Raw genomic sequence first — 26786 nt, 5'->3', positions numbered from 1 at the left:
GGGGATTTTTTGCCATCAATGGGCCGTCTTGGGTGTGAAAAGACGCTGAATATCTCCCTTGAAACACTACTGTGTTCGCTGGTTCGAATGAATATTGTATCAAAAAACGGGTGAAGAAGAAATAAAGATTCGAATAAGCTAACGAAAATCCGAAAAGAAGAGGTACAATACTCGGAGACAGAAGAATACCAAAGCAAAGAAGAGGTACAATACTTAAAACGTTTATATTTGAAGGGCATTTTTGTCTTTTTATATTCCGATACTAAATTGACACTGGCCTAAAATACAAGATACTATCGAAAATTTTCTCAATTTTTATATAATCGATTTACAGAGTGCGTACTGTACACGATAAAAGCAGAACTGGAGAATCCATTTCTCTGTCCAAACACTACCCTACTGTTCTTCTCCAAACGTATCTGTCACTGTCAGTGCTCGTACTACAACATTTATGGATGCCCTCTCCGCTCCTCTCCGCTCTGGTGCTCCGATATCCTATCCAAGCACCGTGTGTAATTACTGATTGTGGGCCCATCCAAGTTGCGTGTCTCAGTGCTAATGACCGTCTGTTCTGTGCTGGGTGGTTTTTCAGCCTCTTTTTGCCGGTGTCTTTGCATTAGCCTAGCCGTCACGGAACCATTCCTAAATTAACCCTGTTTTATTAAAAATAATTACATATGTTTGGTAATAATCAAGGCTGATTCGGTAAACATGCGCATCCATAGTTTCCAAAGTCTGACTTATCCCCATCGAGCCCCGTCCAAAATTCCACTGTAACCGCATATTTATTTATATAATCATGAATTTAAATGCCCCAATGACATAAGACCATGAGCTCTTCCCTTTTCCTGTCTCCCCTGTGGCCCTGCCTTGCCCTTGATGCTTCCAGAAGAAAACCAGCCCCAGCCATCAATCTTCCCAATCTTATTACTACCTGTTGCAAAACTCTTTCCTTTTCTACTCACCCCAACTCCCTCAAATCTCAGCCTTTTCCGTCTCAGGGATCTTGAAAATCTTACCTTTTTGTCTCTCCAATGGTCATATCTCTTGGATTTCTCTGGCTTTTCCTTCTCCTTTGCAACCCAGTTTTGTCGCAGTTCGTTGAGTTCTCCTATAACGGGTTCAGTGGAGTTGGCAACAACATCAGCTTGAATGGAGTTGCGGAGATTCAGAGCAATGGGATTCTTCGCCTAACCAACGAGACCAGAAGATTAATCGGTCACGCTTTCTATCCATCTGCTATCCAATTTCGAAACTCCACCGACGGGACTGTTTTCTCTTTCTCCACCTCTTTCGCTTTTGCAATCGTTCCAGAATACCCAAAGCTTGGCGGCCATGGCCTCGCTTTCACCATTTCCCCCACGAAAGAGCTCAGTCATGCGCTTCCTAGTCAGTACCTCGGCCTGCTCAACTCCAGCGACAATGGCAACTTCTCCAACCATGTCTTTGCCGTGGAATTCGACACGGTTCAAGACTTCGAATTCGGTGATATCAACGACAACCATGTTGGGATCGACATCAACAGTTTGCAGTCCAACGGTTCTATTACCGCCGGGTATTATGCCGATGGTTCCACACAACAAGACCTTAATCTCAAAGGTGGCAAGACCATTCAGGCATGGGTTGATTACGATGCGGTAAATCATCTTATCAGCGTGACGCTTTCGCCTTCTTCTTCGAAACCCAGTCGCCCCATCCTCTCCTTCAATTTGGATCTCTCCCCAATTCTCCATGACACCATGTACGTCGGCTTCTCTGCTTCCACGGGTCTACTCGCCAGCTCCCATTACCTATTCGGATGGAACTTTAAGATGAACGGAGAAGCTCGAGCTCTTGACCTCTCTTCTCTCCCTTCGCTCCCCGGGCCCAAAAAGAAACACACGGCCTTGACGATCGGCGTATCTGCCTCGGCCGCTCTTCTCTTCATTGCAGTAATTTCCATTACAGCCTATCTCATCTGGAAGATCAGAAACGCGGACGTAATCGAGGATTGGGAGTTCAAAGTTGGCCCACATCGCTTCTCCTACCAAGAACTCAAGCTGGCAACGAAGGGTTTTAGAGAAAAGGAGCTACTTGGGTTCGGCGGGTTCGGTCGAGTTTATCGGGGAACACTACCGAATTCGAAAACCCAAGTTGCAGTTAAGCGTATCTCGCACGAATCAAGACAGGGATTGAGAGAATTCGTGTCTGAAATCGCAAGCATCGGTCGTCTCCGCCATAGAAACCTCGTCCAATTACAGGGATGGTGCCGCAGACGAGGAGATCTTCTCCTCGTGTATGACTTTATGTCAAATGGGAGCCTGGATATGTTCCTTTTTGACCAACCCAAGTCGATTCTGAGCTGGGAACAGAGATTCAAGATCATCAAAGGCGTGGCGTCGGGCCTATTGTACTTGCACGAAGAATGGGAGCAGGTGGTGATTCACAGAGACATTAAAGCGAGCAACGTGTTGTTGGACGGCGAGTTGAACGGTAGACTGGGTGATTTCGGACTCGCTAGGTTGTACGAGCACGGGTCGAACCCAAGTACCACCCGGGTGGTGGGCACCCTGGGGTATCTGGCGCCGGAGCTGACGCGTACGGGGAAGGCTACGACGAGCTCCGATGTGTTTGCTTTCGGTGCTCTGTTGCTTGAGGTGAGTTGCGGGCGGAGACCCATTGAGCCGAAAGCGTTGCCGGAAGAGCTAATATTAGTGGATTGGGTGTGGGACAGATGGACAGAAGGGGGCATCTTGGATGTGGTAGACCCAAGGTTGAATGGGGTTTATGACGAAGCCGAAGCTGTGATGGTGGTCAAGTTAGGGTTGATGTGCTCCAGCAGTGATCCTGCGTCACGTCCGACAATGAGACAGGTGGTAAGGTATTTGGAAGGAGAGGTGAGGTTGCCGGAAGCGGTGAGCGCGCCGGGGGAGTACAAATCGGGCAAGAACGAAGAGGGGTTTGATGATTTTGTACATTCCTACCCCTCTTCGTCTGAGAAGGTGAGTTCCCATTCTTTCATGGGAACCGCAGACATTGAGACTGGAATTCCTCCTTCGGCATCGCCTCTCTCTCTTCTTTCTAACAGAGGTGATTTTGAGAGAGAGAGTGAGTGAGTTAAAAAGCTATTTCTTCTTTCATTTTGATTTGAGTGTTTTCTATTCGGTCTTGTTTTTTTTTTTTTTTTTGTAAATTATTAACTTAATCACCTTGCATAAGCAGAGTGTATCTCATCACATAACTTGACAACGAAAAACGGAACTCTTGAATTAATTTCTTGGTTTATTCTGCTGCATTACCTTAGGCTGCCTAGAAACGATGCTAATGGAGTGTAAATCCCGGTTAGGCTAAATTTGTAATAAGTATATCAATAACAGGCCAATCCATATTTACATTGATAATAAGTGTATCAGTAGAAAAGAAGTTTGCATTATGTTTTATTGAAATTCATGTTTGCATGTATTACATGAAGATAAATTTGTCATGCAAAATCAACCAAATTTTGGAATTTACACCGTTTTCTGAGAAAAATAAAAATACAGTCATGGGCATGTGGAGTTCTAATTACCATTTTTTCAGAATGTATCTTATATTTTATTTGGAACTGGTGTTGCTATATAGACGTTTTTTGATAAAACAGCACTGGTTTTGTTTGGTGCTAAATAGTATTGGCATTAGCATTTTCAACATTGATTTATATTATTCAACATGCAAGATGATATCACATTGATGCCATGTCATTGCATCCTTAGTAGCAATGCAATCTTTCCTAGAAAACTTTGAATTTGGTCTTGAACAACGTTTTTTCTTTTTTTTTTTTTTTTTGTTTTTGGAAAAATGGTACCAAACAAGAGGGTGTTGTTTGATGCACCGTTTTCTCTCATGTGGTGTCTACATAGCGTTGTTTTCTCAGAAAATGACATTAATGCCAAATATCTCCTTAAAATGTTGTTATTATAGCGAAAGACCATCTAGGAGACTAAGTGTGTGTTTTGTTTTGTTGATGTTTTGTGATAGGCGTTTATCAAATCATCACCATGTCATCATAAAATCAACGTTTTTATTATCATGTTCATCAGTATGCATTGGTATTTAGAAAAATGGGTTTTTATTTATGTATGCATCAACCATTGAAAAAATTTCATTTTAATGCTTCCCTCAATAGTTGAGCATTTGTTCACTCAACTGTTGGTGCAGCGCCTGATGCCTAATTGTCAACAAACGATTTATCAAAAAGTTTATTAAATAAATACGAAACACATACTGAACAATCTTGGTTAAGTTGGGAGGTTTTTTTTATTGGAAAATCCATAAACGAAACTTAACCATTTGGTTTACCTTGTGTTGTGGGTGATTGTTAGATAGGATTAATTGTGTGTGATCAGGGCTTGTCACCAACTTGACAATTTTAAAAGGGGACCAATTAGTCATTAGTGGGACTTGATCCTTTGAATCAGGGCTGCATCTACTGGTTATGACAAACAGAAAGAGTTTTTGCCCTCTCAGTAGTCATTATTGATGGCTCCTTTATACAAGGAAGGGATATGGCATACAGGAACAGACTTTATTATCCTCACTGCCGAACAAAGATCGGTCTATGCAGGCAGCTATCGAGTTGTAGTCTCATCCCTTCTCCAAGCTGAATGGTTGGCCTTCAGTAGGGGCAAGGTACAATGCCTGTTTCTCCGTAATTGGAGTCATTGGACTTATTGGTAGTATGGACAGGGAGTGCAATCTGGGTTCTGGATGGTCTTAACATAGAGCAAACTGGGCCTAACTCGATGGATTTCATGCTTGAGTTGGTCAATTCAGCGCCCCAGTCCATGAGTCTATCTCTATCAAGAAATTGCCTCAATTAACTTCTGTTTGCGAGTGTGCAAGGCCACGTTTCAACATTATCCATTAATGAGGATGTACAAGAGTGACCAATTTTGTTAGCACTTACTGCCAAAAAAACTCATTTATTGGGCCATAAAAAATGTTCAATTTAACTATTTAAAATTGGGTTCCACCATGATGGCAGAAACATATGATTCTGAAAAAATTCACAGCCAATCAACCGGGATCATACAAGCAGTCACCAATCAGGTGGTTTTAATCAAAATTTCCAGGGGTTTTTCTGATATCATGTTTTTCCAGCATCATATATTTTCTCTTTTAAAATTACTCTAAAACTATGACGATGATGATTTTAATGTCCTTATTGGTAAGTAAAGCATGGTGTATTAGTTGATTTGCTTCACTTCAATCAAAATGTATCTGGGTTTAAATATTTTTGCTTATAGTTTATGTCAACATTTTTCAACATATGATTGCATTAAACGGTCAAACTGATTGATCTATCATCTAAATATATATACTATTATTATTTTTTTGATCAATAATATATATACTATTATAAAGATAATTATATTTAACCTAATTTACATTTTCTTTTTATATTTATATTAAATATAGTCTATATAATAAACATGGTTACTTAAGATCAGTAATATTGGTTTTACTTGACAACAACAAGTTACAATGATGCTATTCTAATTAATAATTTCTTACCCTTGTAAAATTGGATCTTTTAATAGGGTATATCAAAAGGGAAGGGTAATTTTTGTCTAAAAGGTCCAGAAATTAATATTATCAGAACATCCATACATTTTGTAATTTGTAGTACTATAGATATAGATAAGAAAAATCATAAAAAGAAAATACAAGTTTTTTCTACTAGTTTAAAGGTAAATGCCAAAATAAGATTTATACAATGTATATGTGCATGGGAAGTGTGGCCTCCTAGAGATTTTCTCAATCATATATATGCTACTAGTAAAAAATGTATGTGCGTTGCACGTGGCAATATCAAATGATGATAATGATAATACTCAGCAACCAAATGACCTTACTGGTTGAACCACTAGCCTATTTAACCAGGAAAATGGATTATGATTAAGACATTAATTCATTTTTTTTCTTTGTATTTTAGTTATTTTTATCATTACTAAAAATAATTCTTATTTTTCAAACATATTTTTGTTTAATATGAAAAATATATAATACTAATAAAAAATTCTATATTTTTATTTTTTATTATTTAATTTATGAGATAATAAAAATTACTTATTTACCAAGAGAAAATGCAATTCCAATATATTGTTTGAACATTGGTTTTAATATATATATATATCAGGTTGTGTCAGATTCGGATATCCAATATATTGATTGTATTCAGATTTGAATCAATATTTATGAGATCCGATCAGATCTTCGAATCAAATCGAATTCAAATATACCATGTTTCTAATCCAATCCGATCCATTTGTATCCCTACCAAACCACTTGCCTATAATGATCTATCTAGTTAAATCATTGAACCATTTGACTTGGTTAGTGGGGTCATGTGTTAGACATTAATGCTCTTTATTTTTTGTCCTAATTTTTATCCCATTTCCATCATTAATGAAAATAATTCTCTTTAATCACACTTTTTTACATGATGAATATATAATTTATAGAATGTATCCATAATTATCTACAAATTTCTACATTTTCTATAATTTTATGTATTTTATTATTTAATAATAACATGTGTTGATCCATTTAACATGGATGATTGAACCACTAACCCACCACTTCGATGGAAAAACCATTTTTTCTTTTCCGATTCATTTTAAATCATGTATTAAATTTTCATCGTCAATAAAAGTAATTCTTATTTTTGCATTTATTTTTGTACGTGGCAGTACCAAATGATGATGATGATAATAATCAGAAACCAAAAGACCTTATTGGTTGAACCATTAACCTGTTTAACCAGGAAAATGGACTATGATTAAGACATTAATTCATTTTTTCTTTGTATTTTAGCCATTTCTACCTTTACTAACAATAATTCTCATTTTTCAAACATATTTTTGTTTAATATGAAGAATATATAATATTAATGTATGCTAAATTTTTTATAAAATTTATAAAAATTGTATACTTTTATTTTTTATTATTTAATTTATGAGATAATAAAAATTACTTATTTATCGAGAGGAAATGCAATTCCAATATATTGTTTGAACATTTGTTTTTAATATTGTGGTCAAATCAATTATTTATATACATAGTATATATATTATTTATATATAGTATATATGTTATTTATTATTTATTTATAAATATGTTATTTATATTACATTTTGTAAACTTTTTATATGATGGAAATAGTTGAAAAATACTTATATATATATTTTTTGTTTTTCTTTGTTTCAATTATTATATTTTCTTTTCCTTTTAATAATTTATTACTTTAAAAAAAAATTAAATCGAATCATATTAAATTCGAATATCTGACATCTTGATCAGATTCGAATTCGAATTCATATTTATGAGATCTGGTTGAATCTTTGGATCAGATTAAATTTGAATATGCCATAATTCAAATAAGATATGATCTATTTGCATCCCTACCAAACCATTTGCATATGATGACATAGCTAATTAAATTATTGAACCATTTTGACATGGTTAGTCAGGTCATCTATTAGACATTAATGCTCTTTATTTTTTATCCTAAGTTTTATCCCATTTCTATCATTAATGAAAATAATTTTCATTAGTCATATTTTTTTATATGAAGAATATATAATATTATAGAATGTACTCAAAATTATCAACAAATTTCTACATATTCTAGAATTTTATGTATTTTATTATTTAATAATAACATCCATTTGACGTGGATAGTTTAATCACTAACCCATCACTTGGATGGAAAAACCAATTTGTCTTTTTGGTTGATTTTAAATCATGTATTCTATTTTTATCATTGATAAAAGTAATTCTTATTTTCATATTTATTTTTGTTTAATATGGTGAGTATATAACAATAGGATTCTATCAAAATGCTTTATACAAAGCTTATATTATTCTTTGAGTTTATGTATATATGTATTTAATATTCGTTACTTAGTTATGGCATCATAGATTAACCCATTTGACTCAGAGTGTTAGATCATTGACTTACCTACCATATAGATATGGAAATGGTTTCACTTTCAAATTGATTTAAAAATTTTCATTTCATTTATATCATTGATAAAATAATTATTATTGATCATACTTATTTTTGTTTATATTATTAGTATAGAATATTATAGATGTGCCCAAAATTGTTTCATATTTTTTTGTACTATTCTATTTTAAAAAATTTATTTTTAATTATACATCACGAGTTAACCTATTTGACCTGAAAGGTTGAACCAATAACCCCACCCCCTAGATAGGAAGATGGTTTAATTTCCCATTGGTTTTAAGTTGTATATTTGATGCCCATCATTAATAAATTTATGTCTACTTTATCAAAGTTATTTTTTAATATGACAAATATATAATAATAGAAATGTATCCAATTATTTTTTCAAAATTTTTTATATTTCTAAATTTGTATTATTTATTTATGACATCATGAAATTATCTATTTGACCCAAATGGTTGAAGTACTTACCTACAATGTAGATGGAAAATATGATTTAATTTCTTGGTTTATTCTAAAAATATAAAATTTCATTCTATTAATAATTATCGTTTATGGATTTATTAGTGGAATTTAATGATATTAAACACAAGTAATTTTTATATTTCTAAATTTATATTATTTATTTATGACATCATGAAATTTTCCATTTGACCCAAATGGTTCAAGTACTTACCCACAACCTAGATGGAAAATATGATTTCATTTCTTGGTTTATTTTAAAAATATAAAATTTCATTCTATTAATAATTATTGTGTATGGATTTATTAGTGGAATTTAATGATGATAAACAAAAATATTTTTTATATTTATAAGTTTGTAATATTTATTTATGACATCATTGAATTATCCACTTGACCCAAATTGTTGAACTATTTACCCACCACCTAGATGAAAAATATGATTTCATTTCTATGTTTATTTTATAAATATAAAATTTCATTCTATTAGTAATTATTGTGTATATATTTATTAGTGAAATTTAATGATGATAAACAAAAATTTAAATGTTGGATTCAATGAGAGAGATTGTGATTTATTTAATAACTTAAATGTGAGACTTAATGAGAGGTAATTGAATGTATTTAATGGTATTCTTTTAATTACATTTCCTGTCTTTTCAATCGAGATGTACTAAATTCAAGATGGGGGGTATTTCGGTAAATAAAAATTCCAGAAGCCAATACTTTCTCATTCACACTTTTATAAGTTGTATAGATTACTAGTTAAACTCTCCAATTGATGCAAAATTTTGTCAACTTTTGAAAATTTGATGTTTAATTTAAGGTCAATAAGGAAAATTTATCATTTTACAAATAGATATGGTGGTATTTACTGTATTTAGGACAAAAGCATTGAAGAGAATCAATGCTTACGGTTATACTACTAAACCAGAGTCAGAAAAGTATATTGAGGGCGTGAGTGGAAGGGCTGAGCTGAAGATAAGCTTTGGTTCAGCTGCATAAATAACAAAAGCTATGTGTTGACCATTGGTTAGCTAACTGCCTAAGAAGTCAGAGAAGTTAGATAATCTTGGCAGCAGAGGCTAAAGTAAACAGCACTTTAACTGGCCATACGAGCCCCACACACAGAGTCAAAAGAAAAGCCAATGCTAATGCATGAGCTTCGGCCTTGTTTGGATTGGCTCCCCACAAAGTGCACCTCACGTTGAGTTTTTGCTGTGAGCATGCTATGTTGGGAGCCCGTGCACACTCGCTTCAGCCCTCCCAACTGGGAGCTTTATTTTACAACTACCATGGTTGTAGGCACTTATTTTTATTGTAAAGGGGCATTTTTTTTGGGATTTTGAGAAGGGGAAAGTTTTCTTTCTTTTTTTTTTTTTTTTTTTCCAAACAAAAGAGTGGTGATTAAATTATATTATGAATAAAGTTGTACAAGGTAAATAATTTTCGGACCTAGGGGGAAAGTTGCTAATACTTGAATGGAACGAAATATTTTATGGCTAAAATGGTTATTAACTTATTTACTTAGGAAATAAAAGAATATAAGTAAATGTACTTACCCTATTAAATATTTTCCAGGAAAAACTTACCCAAATAATTGTATTTATCCAGACAAAATAGCTTACCAAAAAACAATCAGAACCTAAATGTTAAAGCCATCTTATCCAATATTTATAATTTTTCAAAGAGATATCATGCGTGGGCTGTGGTTGTATCATCCGCCATGAAAAAGACCAAGTACCTACAAGTCTACAACCAAGTTGGAGGCAATTTTTTTTTCCCCCAAATGCGCATCGCATTGAGAAATGCAAATTAATAGGAACAAGACAAATAACTCCTTGCTGCTTTGTTTATAAGGAAAATAAGCTCATAAATAGAATAGAAGCTCGTTAAACTCCAATTTTCACTAAATAACTCCCATTCCATTAACTTGTTATTATATCTTAGGAAATAAGAATAAGGTTTGCACTTACAGCTTACGACCCACCTGGCATGTGCTCTTCTTTCTACTTTGAAAACAAAAAGCAAAGAAATAACAAAGTCAAAGTCAAAGTCAAAGTCAACTGTATAAAGAATCAAGATACAAATTCCACTCCACATCCAAAAGAGTAAAGACACTAATAAGCAGTGGCTAATTAATTACTGAAGGCTCTATCTCTAGTTCTCTACTGGACCACAGCTTCCGCGATAATGATCTCCCATCTGTATATCGTGACGATTGCTTCATTTTTTGGGAAACTCTGCACTACTTTCTCAATAAAAGACCGTGCTTTCGAGTTTTAACAATGTGGGCCAAGCCTATTACGCTTCTTCTGGCTCTGGGCCCTAACTTTTGAAGGAATTAATGATGGACCATTTCTCAAAGTCCAAAAGCTTTTCCAACTATGTCGCATAAATAAGAGATTAGTTTAACCAATAGGCTGGCTTGTTGGTGTGTATGAGCCTTTGCGGTTTATTTCAATATTCACACGAAATCAAATCTCACAATCGACACTTGAGAGAAAAAGGAGTCAACATGCATAGCACTGAATACCCCAAAAAACAAGAAATTAATTTGATACTTTGCATAGTGGCAAATTTTTCTGGTTGAAATTACTCTGAAGCAATGGGTGGACTTGGAGTGAGGAATCTGTAGGGGGCCTTGGGTTCAAATTTTGTGGCCATATGGAATGTTTATGGGTTCTATAAACTTCTCTCTCTATCGGTCACCACCGAGCTTTATTTATTTTTATTTTTTAAGAAAAGACGATCACTAACCCTTTATATAGCGACTTGCACTCACATCAGAAATGCCTGGTTCTTTTTATGCTTGTCGCTGTTGTGTTTCACCTAGATATTTTTACATACCCATTATGTAGAAAAGTCTGTGTGATTAATGTCATCCTTTCTTTCAGGCATATATAGACGCTTTTAACATCCTCTAACTCTAGTTTTCGAATCCAATAGGCATAAACCACCGTGAAAGAAAAAAAAATTATGATGGTGCGTGATCTACATACTTTTAGTTGGAAGATGATTCGAATTTTAATTGTGTAGCGAGCTGGATCAATCTATAAAATAGTAGATCAAAGAACTCAAGGTAGTTAACTTGGTGAGATCGCTCCGATGCTTATGTCAGTATTATACTGTGGATGCGAGCTGAATACTTGAGTGCTTCAATGCTAGTGAGTAAAATAATCATGTGTACATTTGCCTTGAGTTTCATGTCCTTATATAATGGAGTAGTCGTGGGCCTTATGAAAGAACTCTGGGATCTCCGGGCTGATCAGATAAGGTTTGTTTCATTTTTGAAGGAGAGCAATATATTGATAAGGTTTATCATCTACCTTCGATACGATTGGAGCTAGGACGAGTCTCATCATGATCCCAAGAAATTCGGGGTCCGTTGGGGAGGTCTTTGGAGTCAATTATGTGGCATTTCGACTCTTTAGCTCCGAACTGGCATTTCGATCTTTTAGTTCTGAATTGGAATGCGTATCGAGGTGCCTCTACGCCGAGGTGGCTGGATACTTGAGCTCCGAATGTTGCGAAATGGGTTCATTTGGCTGAGTTGTCACCCCTTGAGTAGATCGCATCTACGTGTCCCCTTTTTACTAGGTCGTGCCAAATCACCTTTCATCAATTGCTCCCCACTCCTCGTGCCAGGGGTCCTAAGCCGGTGCGGGGGAATTCATGACGAGTCCGGGTGGATTTGGCACGAAGTCTAGATGATTTGGAGGGCGAACTGTTGGTCGGGCCTGTTCAAACATCTGACTCAACCATGAAATGACCCAGGTCGTGTCTCAGACACGCGCAGACGTCACACTATTTATAAACTCCGTGGACGCCAAAGGGCAGGCTCAACCGATTTCATCCTCGGGTAGTGTGCAACAGGTTTTCATGGGAGCCGTCGGATCGTACAAGTCTCAGCCGTTGATTATTGAATGTGGTGGACTATAAATAGAGGGCCAAAGGGCCCATTACCTTCGCCATAAATCGTGTAACTGAGCTCTCCTGAGATCGTGTCGGAGTCATTCAACTCGCCATTCTTTCCTTTGTGTCTAAGGTCGTTATCGTCTTTTTGGTGAGTTCGTCTTCTTTCACTAGTTGTTCCATTTTCCTTTTCCTGTCCAATATGTCTAGTGCTAGCATAGATAGGTTACTTAGCGATTCTAGTGAGCCCGAGGGTGTCGAGGTGCGGTCCTCGGTTCCCGCTAGTGGGGCCATCTCTTCGCTAGAGAGGTCCTCTTTACACCTTTTATGAGAAACACCTTTACCTGATGTCGGGCCATCTTGGCTTGAGGAACTCGAACCTCAGGTAGAGCAACCGACCTCCAGAGAGGGGGTCCCATCTTCTTCTAGAGGTCGGGATTTGGACAACTTCGGCCCTTCCATGATGACCTCGGACAAATTGTTGTCCTTGATAGCCCGTTGCCGTCTCCCTAACACTCTTGTCTTCAGTATTCCTTTGGGTCAATACCCTTGGGTTCACGGTCATTACAAGCTCACAGTTTTTGAGGAGCAGCTCGTAGTTGGGTTGCACTTTCTGCTCCACCCTTTCATCGTAGAAATCATTAAGTTCTTTAACATCACTATTGACCAGCTACACTTGAACTCCATCCGTACCATTGGCATGATCTCACTTTTCCACGAGTATAACCGACCTCTTACCCTAGACATCTTTAGCTCGATTTGCTCCATTAAGAAGAACTCTTCTTGCCTACACGGGGACACATGATAGAGCTATTATATCTCTCCTCGCCCCAGGTTCAAGGTTCTGTTCGGTAACCTGAACAAAGTATCGGCCTGGAAGAGGAGGTACTTCTTTGTTCGGAATCCTAAAGGATGGCCATTCCCAAGTCACTGGTGAGTGGCCATTAAGAACCCCGGGGTGAGGCTGGATGCTGAGACTAGGGCGGTCATCAACTCTTGGAGGGACCTTGGCCTTGAAATGAAAGATTTCCTGGTCGAGGAAAAGCTTGTACGAGTTGGGCTAAATCCTCCTAATAGGCCTCCACCTCAGAACACACACTACTTTTTTCTTTTCACACTTACTTCAATTCGCATCTAATTCTTTTTCTTCTCTCTTACAGAAGCTATGACAGGTGTTGGCGCTACTAACCTTCTGAGGAGTGTTCAGAAGGGAAAGAAGAGAAAGGCCTTAAAGAGGTCTCATTGAGAGGAGGCTGGCTCTTTGGTTCTTGTCGATCTCGAGGTCGTTGTGCCAGAGCCAATCTCTACTGAGATCCCAGGGGAGGAAGTTCACTCCCAACCCCCAGTTGTTGACCTAGATGAGGACCATGATGAGGGGACCCCACCTTGCGAACTTAAAGGTACTTCGGTGCCTGGGCCTTAGCCCCCCTCAACGAAGGAGAGCATAATGACTCCTCGGCTCAAGTTTCTTAAGAGCAAGGGTGTCGCGTTTCCTGCGGAGGTTGCAGAGTGGGCTGACATGCCAACAAGTCAACTCGGAGGGAGAGTGTTCAGCTACTGTATGGTGGTAAGTAACCTGCCCCTTCACTTACTTTCTTATTTCTGTCAGTGATACTTACGCTTGCTTTCTATTTTTTAGGTGAACTCCGCTATCCACTCGCTTGTCTACCAATCTGAGATCCACCTGAAGCGAGCTCGGGAGGCTGAAGAGAATGCTCAAAAGATTTACTGCGATCTGGATTTAGCTCGAGGTGAAGTCCTCAGAGTCAAGAAGGAAGCTCAGAGCCAAGAGGAGTTGATCCTAGTGCTGACGGAGGAGAAGAAGAAGCTCAAAGGAGAAAAGGAAGCTCTCCTCCGGGAGAATGAAAACCTTGAGGCGATGATCAAGGAGCATACTGAAATCTTTGACACCGCCATTCAGGAGGCAAGGATCTAGGAAAGAGTTCGCACCATCAAGGAGCTCAAGGAGTCCCCTAAGTTTCACGACCTCTAGGTCAAGTATGGCTCTAGCTCGTTCGGTTGGGCTTCAAGCTCTGCAAGTGGCTGATGCGGCAGAAGTTTCCCGACCTCGACTTTGGACCGATCTCCATGTCCACCGTTACTCCTAAGATGGTGAAGGAAGATGACAAGGAACCTAACTCCTCCGAGGGAGAAAGTGATGACAAACTTCTCGAGGTGAGACCATCAGGGGAGGCAGGCCAAGATGACGTGGAGGAGAACCACATGGAGACCGACCTACCTGCTGGAGGAGATTCTAGCAAATAGGATGTTTAATCATGCCTCTTTTCTTGGACCCCCCCATATAGTGTATGTCCCGGGCCTCCGAGACAGGTTATAGTAATCATGTACTCGGAATTTTTATGTTAGTGAAATATAATGATTCAAATAATCTTGTGCAAAGATCTTTTTGTGCGAAAATCTTTCTAAAAATTTTCTAAGTGTTGGTTATCCCAACGTGTCAAACTAACGAGCTGGACTCCAGGTGGGATTAGCCTTATATTGTTGTACACTGAGGTGGATAAACATCGTAGGGTTTGCACCCGAGCTGTCTATGCATGGGCTACTTAGAGGCAAATGGCTATCCCAATGTACTAGTCTAGCGAGTTGACCTCCAGGTCAGAACAATCCTTGTGTTTGTTGTACACCGAGGTGGATAGACACTAGGGTATAAACTCGACCTGTCTATGCACGGGCTACATACTTGCCCAAGTCAAAGAGGCGATTGGGGATCATAGCGCCTATGCCTAGGAGGCGACTAAGACTTGTTTGCCTATGCTGAAGAGGCGACTAGGACTTATCTGCCTATGCCGAAGAGGCGACTAGGACTTATCGTAGTGTCATGGTATTTTGTTAGTTCGACGCCATAGCCCTTAGGCTCTTGGGAGTGACTCGCAGTCCTTTCTCCAGTCGATCGTCTTTTTTGACCAGTTCGGTGTTCACATAGACTTAGAGAAATTTTACCTTGGAGTCATGGGTTCATAAGTAGTACCTTCTTAGGTTATCGGTATTCCATGCTCGAGGTACTTGCTTCCCTTCCAAAGTCTCGAGCTCATATGTGCCTTCCCCGAATACTCGCTTTACACGGTACGGACCTTCCCAATTCAGTCCGAGCTTACCTATGTCAGGCTCAGGTACCATAACTTTCCGAAGAACCAGGTTGTTGACTTGGAACTATCATTTTTTGACCCGAGCGTTATAGTACCGAGCTACTCTTTGTTGGTAGGCAACGGTCCAAATGTTGGTCAGGTATTGTACCTCCTCTACCAGGTCCAGGTTGGTACAGAGCTCGTCATCGTTTGCTTCCTCATCATAAGCCTCCAATCGTAATGTGGGCACCTCGATTTCTGTCGGGATCACCGCTTTTGTGCCGTATGTGAGGTTGAAAGGGGTTTCACCCGTCGCGGTCTTAATAGTAGTTCAGTAGGCACTGGTATGCCAATTTAGACATGAAGCGGCTTAAGGCGGCTATTCGGCCGGCCAGCCTCTGGACATCTTTTATTTTCTGGGGTGGTCTCATATCTAGAATCGCTTTTATTTTGTTAAAGTTGGCCTCGATGCCGCATCGATTGACTATATAACCTAAAAATTTTCCTGAAGTGACTCCGAAGACACACTTATTCGGATTTAACTTCATGTTATATCCTCGTAAAATTTGAAAAACATCTTTTAAATCATTCAACAAAGAATTTGAAAACTAAGTCTTCATGACCATGTCATCAACATAACATTCTACCTTATTGCCAATTAATGGCTTAAAAATTTTATTTACATGGTGCTGGAATGTTGCCCCAACATTTTTCTATCCGAAGGGCATGACCTTGTAACAATATAACCTGAGCTCAGTTATGAAGGCAGTCTTGTCTTCATTAACTGGATCCATCCTAATTTGGTTGTAACCGGGATATGCATCCTGGAAGCTCAGCAACTCATGCCCTGAGGTTGCGTTCACCAGACGGTTGATCTTGGGCATCGGTTAGCAGTCTTTCGGGCAGGCTCTGTTTAGGTTGGTGTAGTCGACACACATGCACCATTTGCCATTGGATTTTTTCACCAGAACTGGGTTAACCACCCTGCTTGGGTAATGAACTTCCCTGATGAAGTCTGCCGCGAGAAGCTTCTCAATCTCTTCATTGACTATCCTCCAACATTTTGGGGCGATGTTGCGTTTCTTCTGCCTTACTGGCCTGACTAAAGGGTCGGTATTAAGTTTGTAAGTTATAACTTTTGGATCAGTCCAGGGCATCTTTGTCGTAGACCAAGCAAAAATATCTAAATTTTTAAGTAAGAAACTTACTAGCTAGGTTTGAAATAGTTCATTGATTGAGGCATTGATCTGAAGAGTTTTGGTTGGTTCAACGACAGAGACTGATATGTGGATTGTTTCTTCTTTTGGGGCAGCTCGTTCATCGGTATACTCCACTGGTCGCTCGAGCTAGACATCCTTTGCTAGCTTTGCTTTTCCTTTTAAGGCAGCCATGTAGCACTTGTGGTATTAGAGTTGGTCACTTCGCATGACTCCCACTCTGTAATCAATTGGGATTTCATTGCTAAGTAGTAAGTGGATACTATCGCATGTAAAACATGCATGATAGGCCGACCTACTATTGCATTGTAGGGGGAGGGAGTCACGACTACCAGGAATGTGTGATCAAATCACACAATGTTTGGCCACGTGCCGACTTTCATGGGTATTGTGATTCGACCAAGAGGTCTGGCCTCCTCACTGTTGAACCCTATCAAAGGCATATCTACCGATTCAAGTTGTTCTATTGTAACTGTAATTTATCGAAGTCGTTAATCCTTAGCTTCACCACTAAAGCATCACTGTGAGGATATTGGATCCCTACACATTGTTCTCAGTGAATTAGATTGGTTCTTCAAGCCGAGGTCACTTTGGTAGTTTTTCACCTTCGTTCTCCAATTTGTGGACCGAGGTCCTCTTAGCTGCCGATGTACATCCGACGATGATGGACCTGCTGGCGATCATGTTAAATACCCTGCAGATTGGTCTTTCCTTCGGTAACTGTTGTAGTGGTGGATGCTCATTCTGCTTGCTGACCTCAAGACCATTCCTCCTCTGGTCCCCTTATCGATCAACCTGTCGGTTCGCTTGTCGGTCTGCTTGCCCCCTCTCTCCTCGTAATATGTAATTCTTCAGGTACCCGCGGTGGATAAGTTACTCGATACCGTTGTGGAGATTCTTGCAATTCTCCGTGTTGTGTCCATGATCTTGTTGGAAATGCCAATAGACATTCGGGTTTCTTGTTATTGGGTCTCCCCTTAACCTGGGAGGCCATTTGATGAAGGAGGAATCCTTAATAGCCATTAAGATCTCTCATCGCTTAGCATTCAAAGGCATATAGCTCGTTCTCTCCATAGGTGGGGTCTTGGAGAGCCGACCTGACTTGTGGGTGCGCGAGGGGGACCGACTTCTTGACTTGCTTCTTCCCCTACTTGGGGACTTGCTTTTCTTTCTTTTCTGTCCACCATTGCTCATTCCTTCATTCTCTCTCTTCTTCTTTTTTGGTGGTGGATTGTTGATCTTTTGGTTGATCTCCTCCTTGGTACCGATGAACTGATATGCCAACATGAGGAGTTCGGTGATATCTTTTGGTTTGTTAGCTACCACATGCCACTTGAACTCTTTGTGGGTGATTCTTTTCTTTGCTGTAGTGAGTCGCACCGCTGGATCGAGGTCCGGTATCTGCAAGCAAGTATCGTTGAAGCATTTTATATAACTTCTGATTGATTCTCCTTCCCTTTGAACCACGTTCATAAGGCTTTCTTGTGACTTCGGGCACTTCTTGCTGGTAATGAAGTGCATAGTAAACAAATCAGCAAATTGGGACCAACTTTTGATGGAGCCCGGCGCAAGGTTCCGATACCAAGTTCGGACTACCCCCCTAAATGTAGTGGAGAAGGCCACACACATGCAGGACTCGTTAGCCCCAGCTAGGTGCATCTGAGACTGGAAGGAATCCACATGATCTTTGGTGTCAAACGACCTGTCATACTTGTCTAAAGGGGGCACTTTGAAATCTTTCGGCATTGGAATTGCCAAGAGCTCGGGAGCTAGAGGAGATGACCGACAAAGTAATGGAGGCACAGTCTTCATAGCCACCGAGCTCACTTCTTCCTTTTCTTTGGATTGCTCTGCTTGCTGGCCTGGCTTCGTCAGTGGATTGTTTCTAGCCGAGGAGCGGCATGTCTTGTGATGTCGTCGCTACTGCTTCTTCACCAGCTCGACGTTGGTATTGCTAATTTTGGTCTGGTCTTGTATTTTGGCATCACCACGGACATTATCGCAAGGTGGATCTTGGTTCCTTCTTGCTAGGTTTTCTCAGTTGTTGGGTTCGCACTAGCTATCGCGAGGGGCAGAGGGGTTGTACCTTGAGTTCGCACCTCGAACTCCAGGCTGGTTATTATGTCCTCGCGAGCCATCATTTTTCTGCTAGGGGTGTCGAGGTAGACTGGCCCTGTTGAGCTAACTATCCCCGAACCCGTTTCGAAAATTTCCTTGCGAGGCTAGAGGAGTGTGCTGACCATCTCTCCTCCCACGGGGTGAAACTTGACCCTTGGGAGGAATCGGTACTTGCGAGGTCCCCTCACCCCGATGGGGGGATCGGTTGACATTCTGGCTGGTTCCAGGCCGATTCGGGTTCTAGCCCTGATGCAACTCTGGGTGCCGGGGTGGAATCGGTTGCTGGTTTGACTAGAGTAACGGGAACTGCTGCTGATACTGTTGGCACAGATAGTACTTCTGATACTGTTGGAATTGTTGGACCTACTGCATCTAGATCTGTATTGTCTGGACGCATTGAGGTCATGGAATTGGGAGTGCCCGATTCTAGGAGGGGCCATAGATGGCTCAGAGAAAGTCACACCCACTGGGGAAAGTGGGACGCTCACTTGCATAGTGCCCTACAGTACGGACAGTGATGGGACTCCTGACACTGTAAGAGGAATAGTAAACTGGCCAATGCATACCGTAGAACCTTGGGGGAAGGTTGATTGCTGATCTTGCTCCCCTGTGACGTTCATCTTGGTACTTTTTACGATGTTGCTAGAAGAGTCCATTGGGACAACTTGAAAAATAAAATTGTAATTAAAGTTGGGATGACCTTTTGATCGTTTCTCACAGACGGCACCAACTGATGGTGCCCGATCTACATACTCCTACCTGAAAGACGATATGAACTTCAATTATGCGGCGAGATAGATCAATATACAAAATAATGGATCAGAGAACCCAAGGTATCTTTATAAAATATAAAATGTTTAAATAAATCTTAATTTGGTAATTAATTATAAGCACATGTCATCCCCTTAAGGCTCTTTAATTATAACAATCAACTTAAAATTAAGCTGATCAAGTAGTAGGCTTGAGTATGGTGATATTCCATCCTTTTTATTAATTGGGTTTTATTTAGTTTTGGTGTATAATTTATATCACTGTGAGATCGTATACTTGTCACACTTAAATACAACAAAGTCCAAACAATTAAATAAAATATGAGATACATGAGAACCTTTATCAAAATATGCTATTTCAAGGTAGAAAGAAAGAATAAAGAAGTCACAAAAAATATAAATATTACTGGGCCCATCCACTTATTTTATGGAAAATTAAAAAATATCTGCACAACATTTTCTTTTGGTTTACATTCAATTTTATTGCTACATAAATTTAGGGTGTAGCCCTCCCAACAAGTCCATTAATGCAATATATTTCAGCTTTCGCCTTTATGTTTCATTATTCATTAATTACTTCATCTTAGTGGTGTCTAGGGCCTGCTAGGGAGGACTGGAGCTGAAAATAAAGATTTGGTTCAGGTTTAATTAGTAAGGTGGTGAAGCTGCATAATTAATATACACTAAAAGTTTGTTGACAATTGCAAGGTGCCAACCGGTTGGTTGGTAGCAGGTTGTAGTTAAGATTTGGGGGAGGGTTTTGGGTTTGGAGTAGACCTATTCGGGGGTCAGGCTCATACTTGGCTCGAAATTCTAATGGGCATGGCCCAAAGCTTGAAGCCCGACTCATGAACAGGTCTAGTTTGGGGGATGAGCTACTCGTTGTGTAATCCGGAAAAAAGTTTATTGATAATTAGCTTAGTTATATGCTTAAAAGGTTAGGGATCACTTTGCTGGCTCACCTCTAGACCTGTTCATGGTATGGGCTCGGGCATGGCTTTTGTCAAAATTCTAATGGGCCCGACCCGAAGCTTGAAGCTTGGCCCCTGAACAGGTCTAGTTTGGGGGATGGGCTACCCACTTGTTGTGTAACCCCAAAAAAAGTTTATTGACAATTAGCTTAATTAGATGCTTAAAAGGTTCGGGACCACTTTGCTGGCTCACCTCTAGACCTGTTCATGGATCGTGCTTGAGCTTGGCTTTTGTCAAAATTCTAATGGGCCCGACCCGAAGTCTGAAGCCTAGCCCCTGAACAGGTCTAGTTTGGGGGATGTTCTACCCCTTGTTGTGTAACCCCAAAAAAAGTTTATTGACAATTAGCTTAATTAGATGCTTAAAAGGTTAGGGATTGCTTCGCTTGCTCGCCTCTAGACCTGTTCATGGGCCGAGCTAGGCTGGGTTGGGGTCGGGCTTTTACTAGTTATTAACAGAATTTGATAAAGCCTGAGCCTGAGCCCGACTTGGTCATCGGGCCTATAATTGGGGCCTAAGCTTGGCCCTCATAATAGCTCGAAGCCTGGGCCCGAGCCCGAAGCCCGACCTATTGTTCCCAATTTGCAACTATTTTTTCTAAATTGTTCCCAAATTTTTTGAAGTTTTGATTTGATATAAAAGATTTTTGAGGTTTTGTTTAAGACCAAATGTGTGTAACAAGTGTGTGTGACTGAGTAAGAAGAAGGGAGAAATTTGAAGGTTAAAGAAAGAAAGTGTGAAGAGCGATTCAAAGAGAGAGAAAAGGCCAAAAGAGGGAAAAGTTGGGTTAGGGTTTTCGGTTAATAATAAAAATATAATATATATACAAATATTTATATAAATTTTTATTATATAAAATAAAGTCGTCATGGGCTTTTATGATAAATCCTGAGCCCAGCCCAAAAATAAAGTGGGCTTAGTGTTTTTGGCCCAACTTCAGGCCCGTGGGCCTAAGAGTATGTCCAACCCTAGGTCGGGAGCAGGCCAGGCCGTGACCATTGGGTTACATGGCTCATAAACAGGTCAACTCACCTCTACTTTGACTAGACCCCCTTTCAACTAGTGATATGTATCTTTATTTTTCTTAATATAAAAGATTTTTTTTTTTTTTAAAAAAATGAGATCCTCCTTGCTCTTCTTCCTCCTCCCCCTCCTCTCAAGAAAGCGTATTGTGTTTGGGAGGCTTATGCCTCTTCATTTTAAAACATTATTTCAATCCTTAGGCACCCAATTGTTAACTCAGGAACCCACATTTGCATTGGATTTCCCACAAAGCACACCCCACATGCACATCCAACTGTATATTGGGAACATCTTCCTATGACAAATATTGGGAGATATTCTCAATACACGCTGAGATGTGCATGTGGGGTGCATATGAGGCACATTCCATGGGAAGCCAATCCGAACTCCAGAAATCCATGCATTCATTGCCTTGAGGATATACAATTATGACCTTGATATTTATTTAATGTCTAAGTCTGTTATTGATAAATTTAATCTTCTATACTGTAAATTTGTAATACTCTATTTGCTCCAATTGTTTTTTGTCTTGCTATTTCACCTTTTGCTTCTCTTTCTACGGTTTTTTATACCTTTTTTAAAGAAACAAATAATGACTGTTTTTGTGAACCTTTCAGGCTGCATTTATTTAACAATAAAATGGAAATAAAAGTTTTTGACTCGAACGTTTTAGTTATATTACATTCACCCCTTTCATGATAAAATCTTAATTCTATCCTAATAATTTCCACCCTACTCGTCCCAATGTGAGAGTGGTTTTCTTTGTTTGAAAAATGAATTTCGCGGTGGGGATGGGTATTGGGGTATACAATCCATACATACCCAGTTATGGGTAGGGTGCCTTTCCTATCCCGTATATTGAATTTATTAAAATATCCTACTACTTATAATTATTTTATGGTTGCAAGTCATATAAACTTCTGTATTATGTGTTACTTAATAATGCTTTTAATCTTTTCTAAAAAATAATTGACGGTTTATGTATTTTTTATATGTTTTAATCAAATAATTAAAAAATTTGGTGTTTTTTATCATATTATTTTGATTGTTCATTGCTTATATGTAATAGAAAATTACTTATGAGTTTTGGACCTGACCTGTTCCACCCTTAAATTGAAGACTTAGCCCGAAAAGATAGGAGAGTTTTGTATTTTGATGTAATACATCATTTTGAGTCCTGACATTTTATAACTTGTTTCAACTTTCTTGGAAAAATTGGTTCGTTTTCTTTCACTTTTTCATACCTTTTTTATAAAAGAAGTAATACATCATTTTGAGTCCTGACATTTTATAAGAAAAAAAAAAAACAAAAATTTGAGTTTTGTTGTACAGTACCAATCAATGTGTACACCTTGGAACTGAAAAAAAAAAAGAAGTATCAAGTAGGAAGATGGAGGGTTGAGTCGTGTCATTTGGTCACTTTCCTTAAAACCGTATTTGTCCCCTATGGTGCAAACAGGTGATCGCAAACCGGTTGCCAAGATAAAGCAACCTATAGGCCACTAGTAGGTGTGCACTCGCTTATCAGACCTCCACGAACCATTGAAGATTGATGCTCAGATTTTTCAGAGAAAACAAGAATGTCGAATAATAGTGTGTGTATTGGGTTGGACAACACTCTTCTTATAGAGTGCTCTCAGACCCGAATGGACACAGATGTGTCCTTTCAGACAAGAGATTCTAGAGGACAGTGCATCTATTCGAAGAGACACAAGGAGGAAGAAGAGATACAAAAAAGAAAACGTCTTAATTTGAAATTGAAAAGACTCAATTTAAAAAAGAAAAGGTGTAAACCGGTTGCCAAGATAAAACAACCTATAGGCCACTAGTAGGTGTGCACTCGCTTATCAGACCTCCACGAACCATTGAAGATTGATGCTCAGATTTTTCAGAGAAAACAAGAATGTCGAATAATAGTGTGTGTATTGGGTTGGACAGCACTCTTCTTATAGAGTGCTCTCAGACCCGAATGGACACAGATGTGTCCTTTCAGACAAGAGACTCTAGAGGACAGTGCATCTATTCGAAGAGACACAAGGAGGAAGAAGAGATACAAAAAAGAAAACGTTTTAATTTGAAATTGAAAAGACTCAATTTAAAAAAGAAAAGGTGTAAATCGGTTAGACCAAAAGGATTCTGTGCAACGCACGCGCCTACACCCATGCCCTGACCCAGCCCGACCCGACTCGACTTAGTGCATGCATGTGAAAAGCACCCCCAACCCTCCTCACATGCATGGAATATCTATAGTTCTCTCTTCCTATGGGTCCTTACCCATAGAAGGAGCAAAACTACAAATATATTCAACTCCCACTCCTTTCCCAAGCAATGTGGGATAAGGAGTCATTCAAGGGAGAAAAGGACAAAAAACAAGAGAGGGAGGAGGAGATTCTTGTAAATTTGAATCTCCCTCCAACAATCCCTCACAAGATTCAAAATTACAAAAAAATCGAACAATCTGAGCATCATAGTGAGAAAAGTATTCATGGTGATGTCTTTTGGATTTCAATAAACACTTAGGTATGACATGCTATGTTATAGAGTATGGGTGGAGTCAAACTCCTTTACCCTTTCCTCCTTATCGTAACTAGCTAATCGGCCAACCAACTCAACTCACCAGTTCTTTAGTGGTTCTTTTGTTTTGGAACATTTTGGCCTTGTTCCCTTCTTAGAATCATGAGTTTTTTCGAGAGTCATCCCTAGACCTCTCTTAAAAGCGGCCACACTTCAAACTCACTTAGGTCAGTTATTAGTGTGCACTTCTCACACTAATGACTTTGTAACAGGCTTCAGCCCCATTCCTATCGATGCCTCATAAACCACCTTAGAATTGTGTGGTTTGGTTAATGTATCTGCAAGGTTCTTTTTAGACCTTACAAAATCTAGAGCGATTGTACCTTCGTTGAGGTATCGTCTTACAAAGTTATGCCTTAAGCGGGTGTGCCTTCTTTTACCGTTGTACGTTTGGTTCTTGGCTTTGACTATTTCTTCTTGGATATTACAATGGAAAGATATGGACGGAACTGGCCGCAACCAAAGTGGTATATCTACTAGCAAGTTCCTTAGCCACTTTACCTCGGACCTCACCAATTCTAATGTAATGAACTCAACCTCCATTGTTGAACTTGTATTGCATGACTGTTTTATCGATTTCCACGATACTGTTCCTCCACCTAGAGTAAATACATATCCATTGGTGGAAGTACTATCATTTGAATATGAAATCCAATTCGTATCAGTAAAGCCTTCTAAAACAGGAGGAAAATCTGAGTAATGCAAATCAAAGTTTATGGTTCATTTTAAATATTTTAATATTCTTACTAAAGCTTCCCAATGTTCATTTCCGGGATTACGAGTATGTTGACTTAATTTTCCCATAGCTATAGCTAGGTCTGGTCTTGTACAGTTCATTAAGTAAGATACGTATTTAATTATACTTGAATATTCCTTTTGTGAAAAAGGTTATCCTACATGTTTCTTTAAGTGAATACTACAATCAAGAGGTGTTTTAACCGGTTTACAATTATAATGTCCAAATTTCCTAAGAATACTTTCTACATAATGTGATTGGGAGAGAATAAAGTTTCCTTGTTATTTATGGATTTTAATCCCCAAGATTATGTCAGCCTCACCCAAGTCCTTGGTATCAAATTTGGACATTAGAAATTGTTTTATTTCTTTTACTACCTCTAGACTAGTTCTCATTATTAGTATATCATCAACATATAGATAGATCATGACTCCTGTATTATTTTCAAATTTTCCATAGATACATCTATTAGAATCATTTTTGCTATATCCATTAGTTACTAACGCATTATCAAAATTTTCATGCCATTATTTGGGAGCTTGTTTTAAGCCATTTAGAGACTTAATTAATTACATACTTTATTTTCTTATCCTGACATTATAAAACCTTCAGGTTGCCTAATGTAAAATTTTTCCTCTAATTCCCCATTTAAGAAAGTTGTTTTCACATCCATTTGATGTACTACTAGTTTGTAAATGGATGCTATAGCAAACAAAGCCCTAATTGTTGTTAATCTTATAATTGGGGAGTAGGTGTCAAAGAAGTCTACATCTTTCGTTTGTCTAAACCCCTTAGCCACTAATCTGGCCTTAAATTTATTTATTGTGCCATCTGGTTTTAGTTTTTTCTTAAAAATCCACTTACAATCTAGTGCCTTAGTTTCAGGTGGGAGATCTACAAGTTCCCAAATATGATTAATGATTAAGGACTCTATTTCACTTTTTATGGCTTCTTATCAAAATACTGCATCAGGTGAAGTTACAACTTTCTGATAGGTTATTGGGTCCTTGTCCACCAGAAATGTGAACATTTCGTCATCCAAATTTGTTTCTCTTCTCTGTCTTTTACTTCTCCTTAAGTCCGGGTCTTGCCTAAGTGAAGTACTGATTCTTTGAGCACTCACTTGTTCTTGGTTTCTAACTTGGTTTTGGGAAGATTCCCTATTTAATGTTTCTTTTCTCCAAGGGAAGATGTGCTCAAAGAATTCTACATCTCAGGACTCTATTATTGTATTATTTTTTATAACATTTTCAATTGTTTAATTACAAGGAACCGATAAGCCGCACTGTTTTGTGCATAGCCAATGAATACACAACCACAAGTTTTCGGTCCTAATTTCTTTTTTTTAGGTTCATGTATACTAACTTTGTTAGGCAGCCCCAAACTTTTAGATAGTTCAAACTAGGTTTTCTGTTATGCTAAAGTTCAAAGGGAATCTGTCATTTCTTCTTAGGTGGTATTCTATTATATAAGTGACAAGCCATTATGATTGTTTTCCCATACAAATTCAAAGGTACACTTGAACTAATTAACATTGCATTCATAATTTCTTTTAGTGTTCTATTAAGTCTTTTTGCAACTCCATTATATTCAGGTTGATAGGGAGCTATGGTTTCATGTATGATTCCATTTTCTTCAAAGAATTTTCTAATGATTTGTCCATCATACTTAGTTCATCTAATTATTCTAAGTCTTTTTATTTTTTTTTCTTAACTGATTTTCTACTTTAGTTTTGTAGTTTATGAAAGCTTGATTAGCCTCATATTTTGATTTATGTAAAACTACTTTTGCATATTTAGGGAAGTTATCTATAAAGGTTACATAGTATCTTTTTCCTCCTCTAGCTTCATGACATTTAAGGTCTCTTTGATCACTGTAAATAAGTTGTAGTAATTCAATTAATAAGAACATTCAAAACTAATA

At 38.5% G+C, this 26786-nt stretch overlaps 1 protein-coding gene across 1 annotated transcript; it reads left to right on the top strand.

The window, feature by feature from the left end:
* Positions 1-254: 254 nt before the first annotated feature.
* On the top strand, positions 255-3252 carry LOC148870628 (Concanavalin A-like lectin protein kinase family protein). The gene has a single exon (XM_088967655.1). The coding sequence runs from the start codon at positions 1035-1037 to the stop codon at positions 3093-3095; it is 2061 nt and encodes a 686-aa protein (XP_088823781.1). The 5' UTR covers positions 255-1034; the 3' UTR covers positions 3096-3252.
* Positions 3253-26786: the final 23534 nt, after the last annotated feature.

Source organism: Nelumbo lutea, chromosome 2, assembly GCF_056320005.1.
Source record: "Nelumbo lutea isolate HS-2025 chromosome 2, American lotus-T2T, whole genome shotgun sequence".
Lineage (NCBI taxonomy): Eukaryota > Viridiplantae > Streptophyta > Magnoliopsida > Proteales > Nelumbonaceae > Nelumbo > Nelumbo lutea.
This window is presented reverse-complemented; position numbering and strand designations above follow the sequence as displayed.

What these genes read in the sequence shown, in the direction of transcription:
- LOC148870628 (XM_088967655.1), top strand. Translation starts at nt 1,035, where the DNA reads ATGGTCATATCTCTTGGATTTCTCTGGCTTTTCCTTCTCCTTTGCAAC.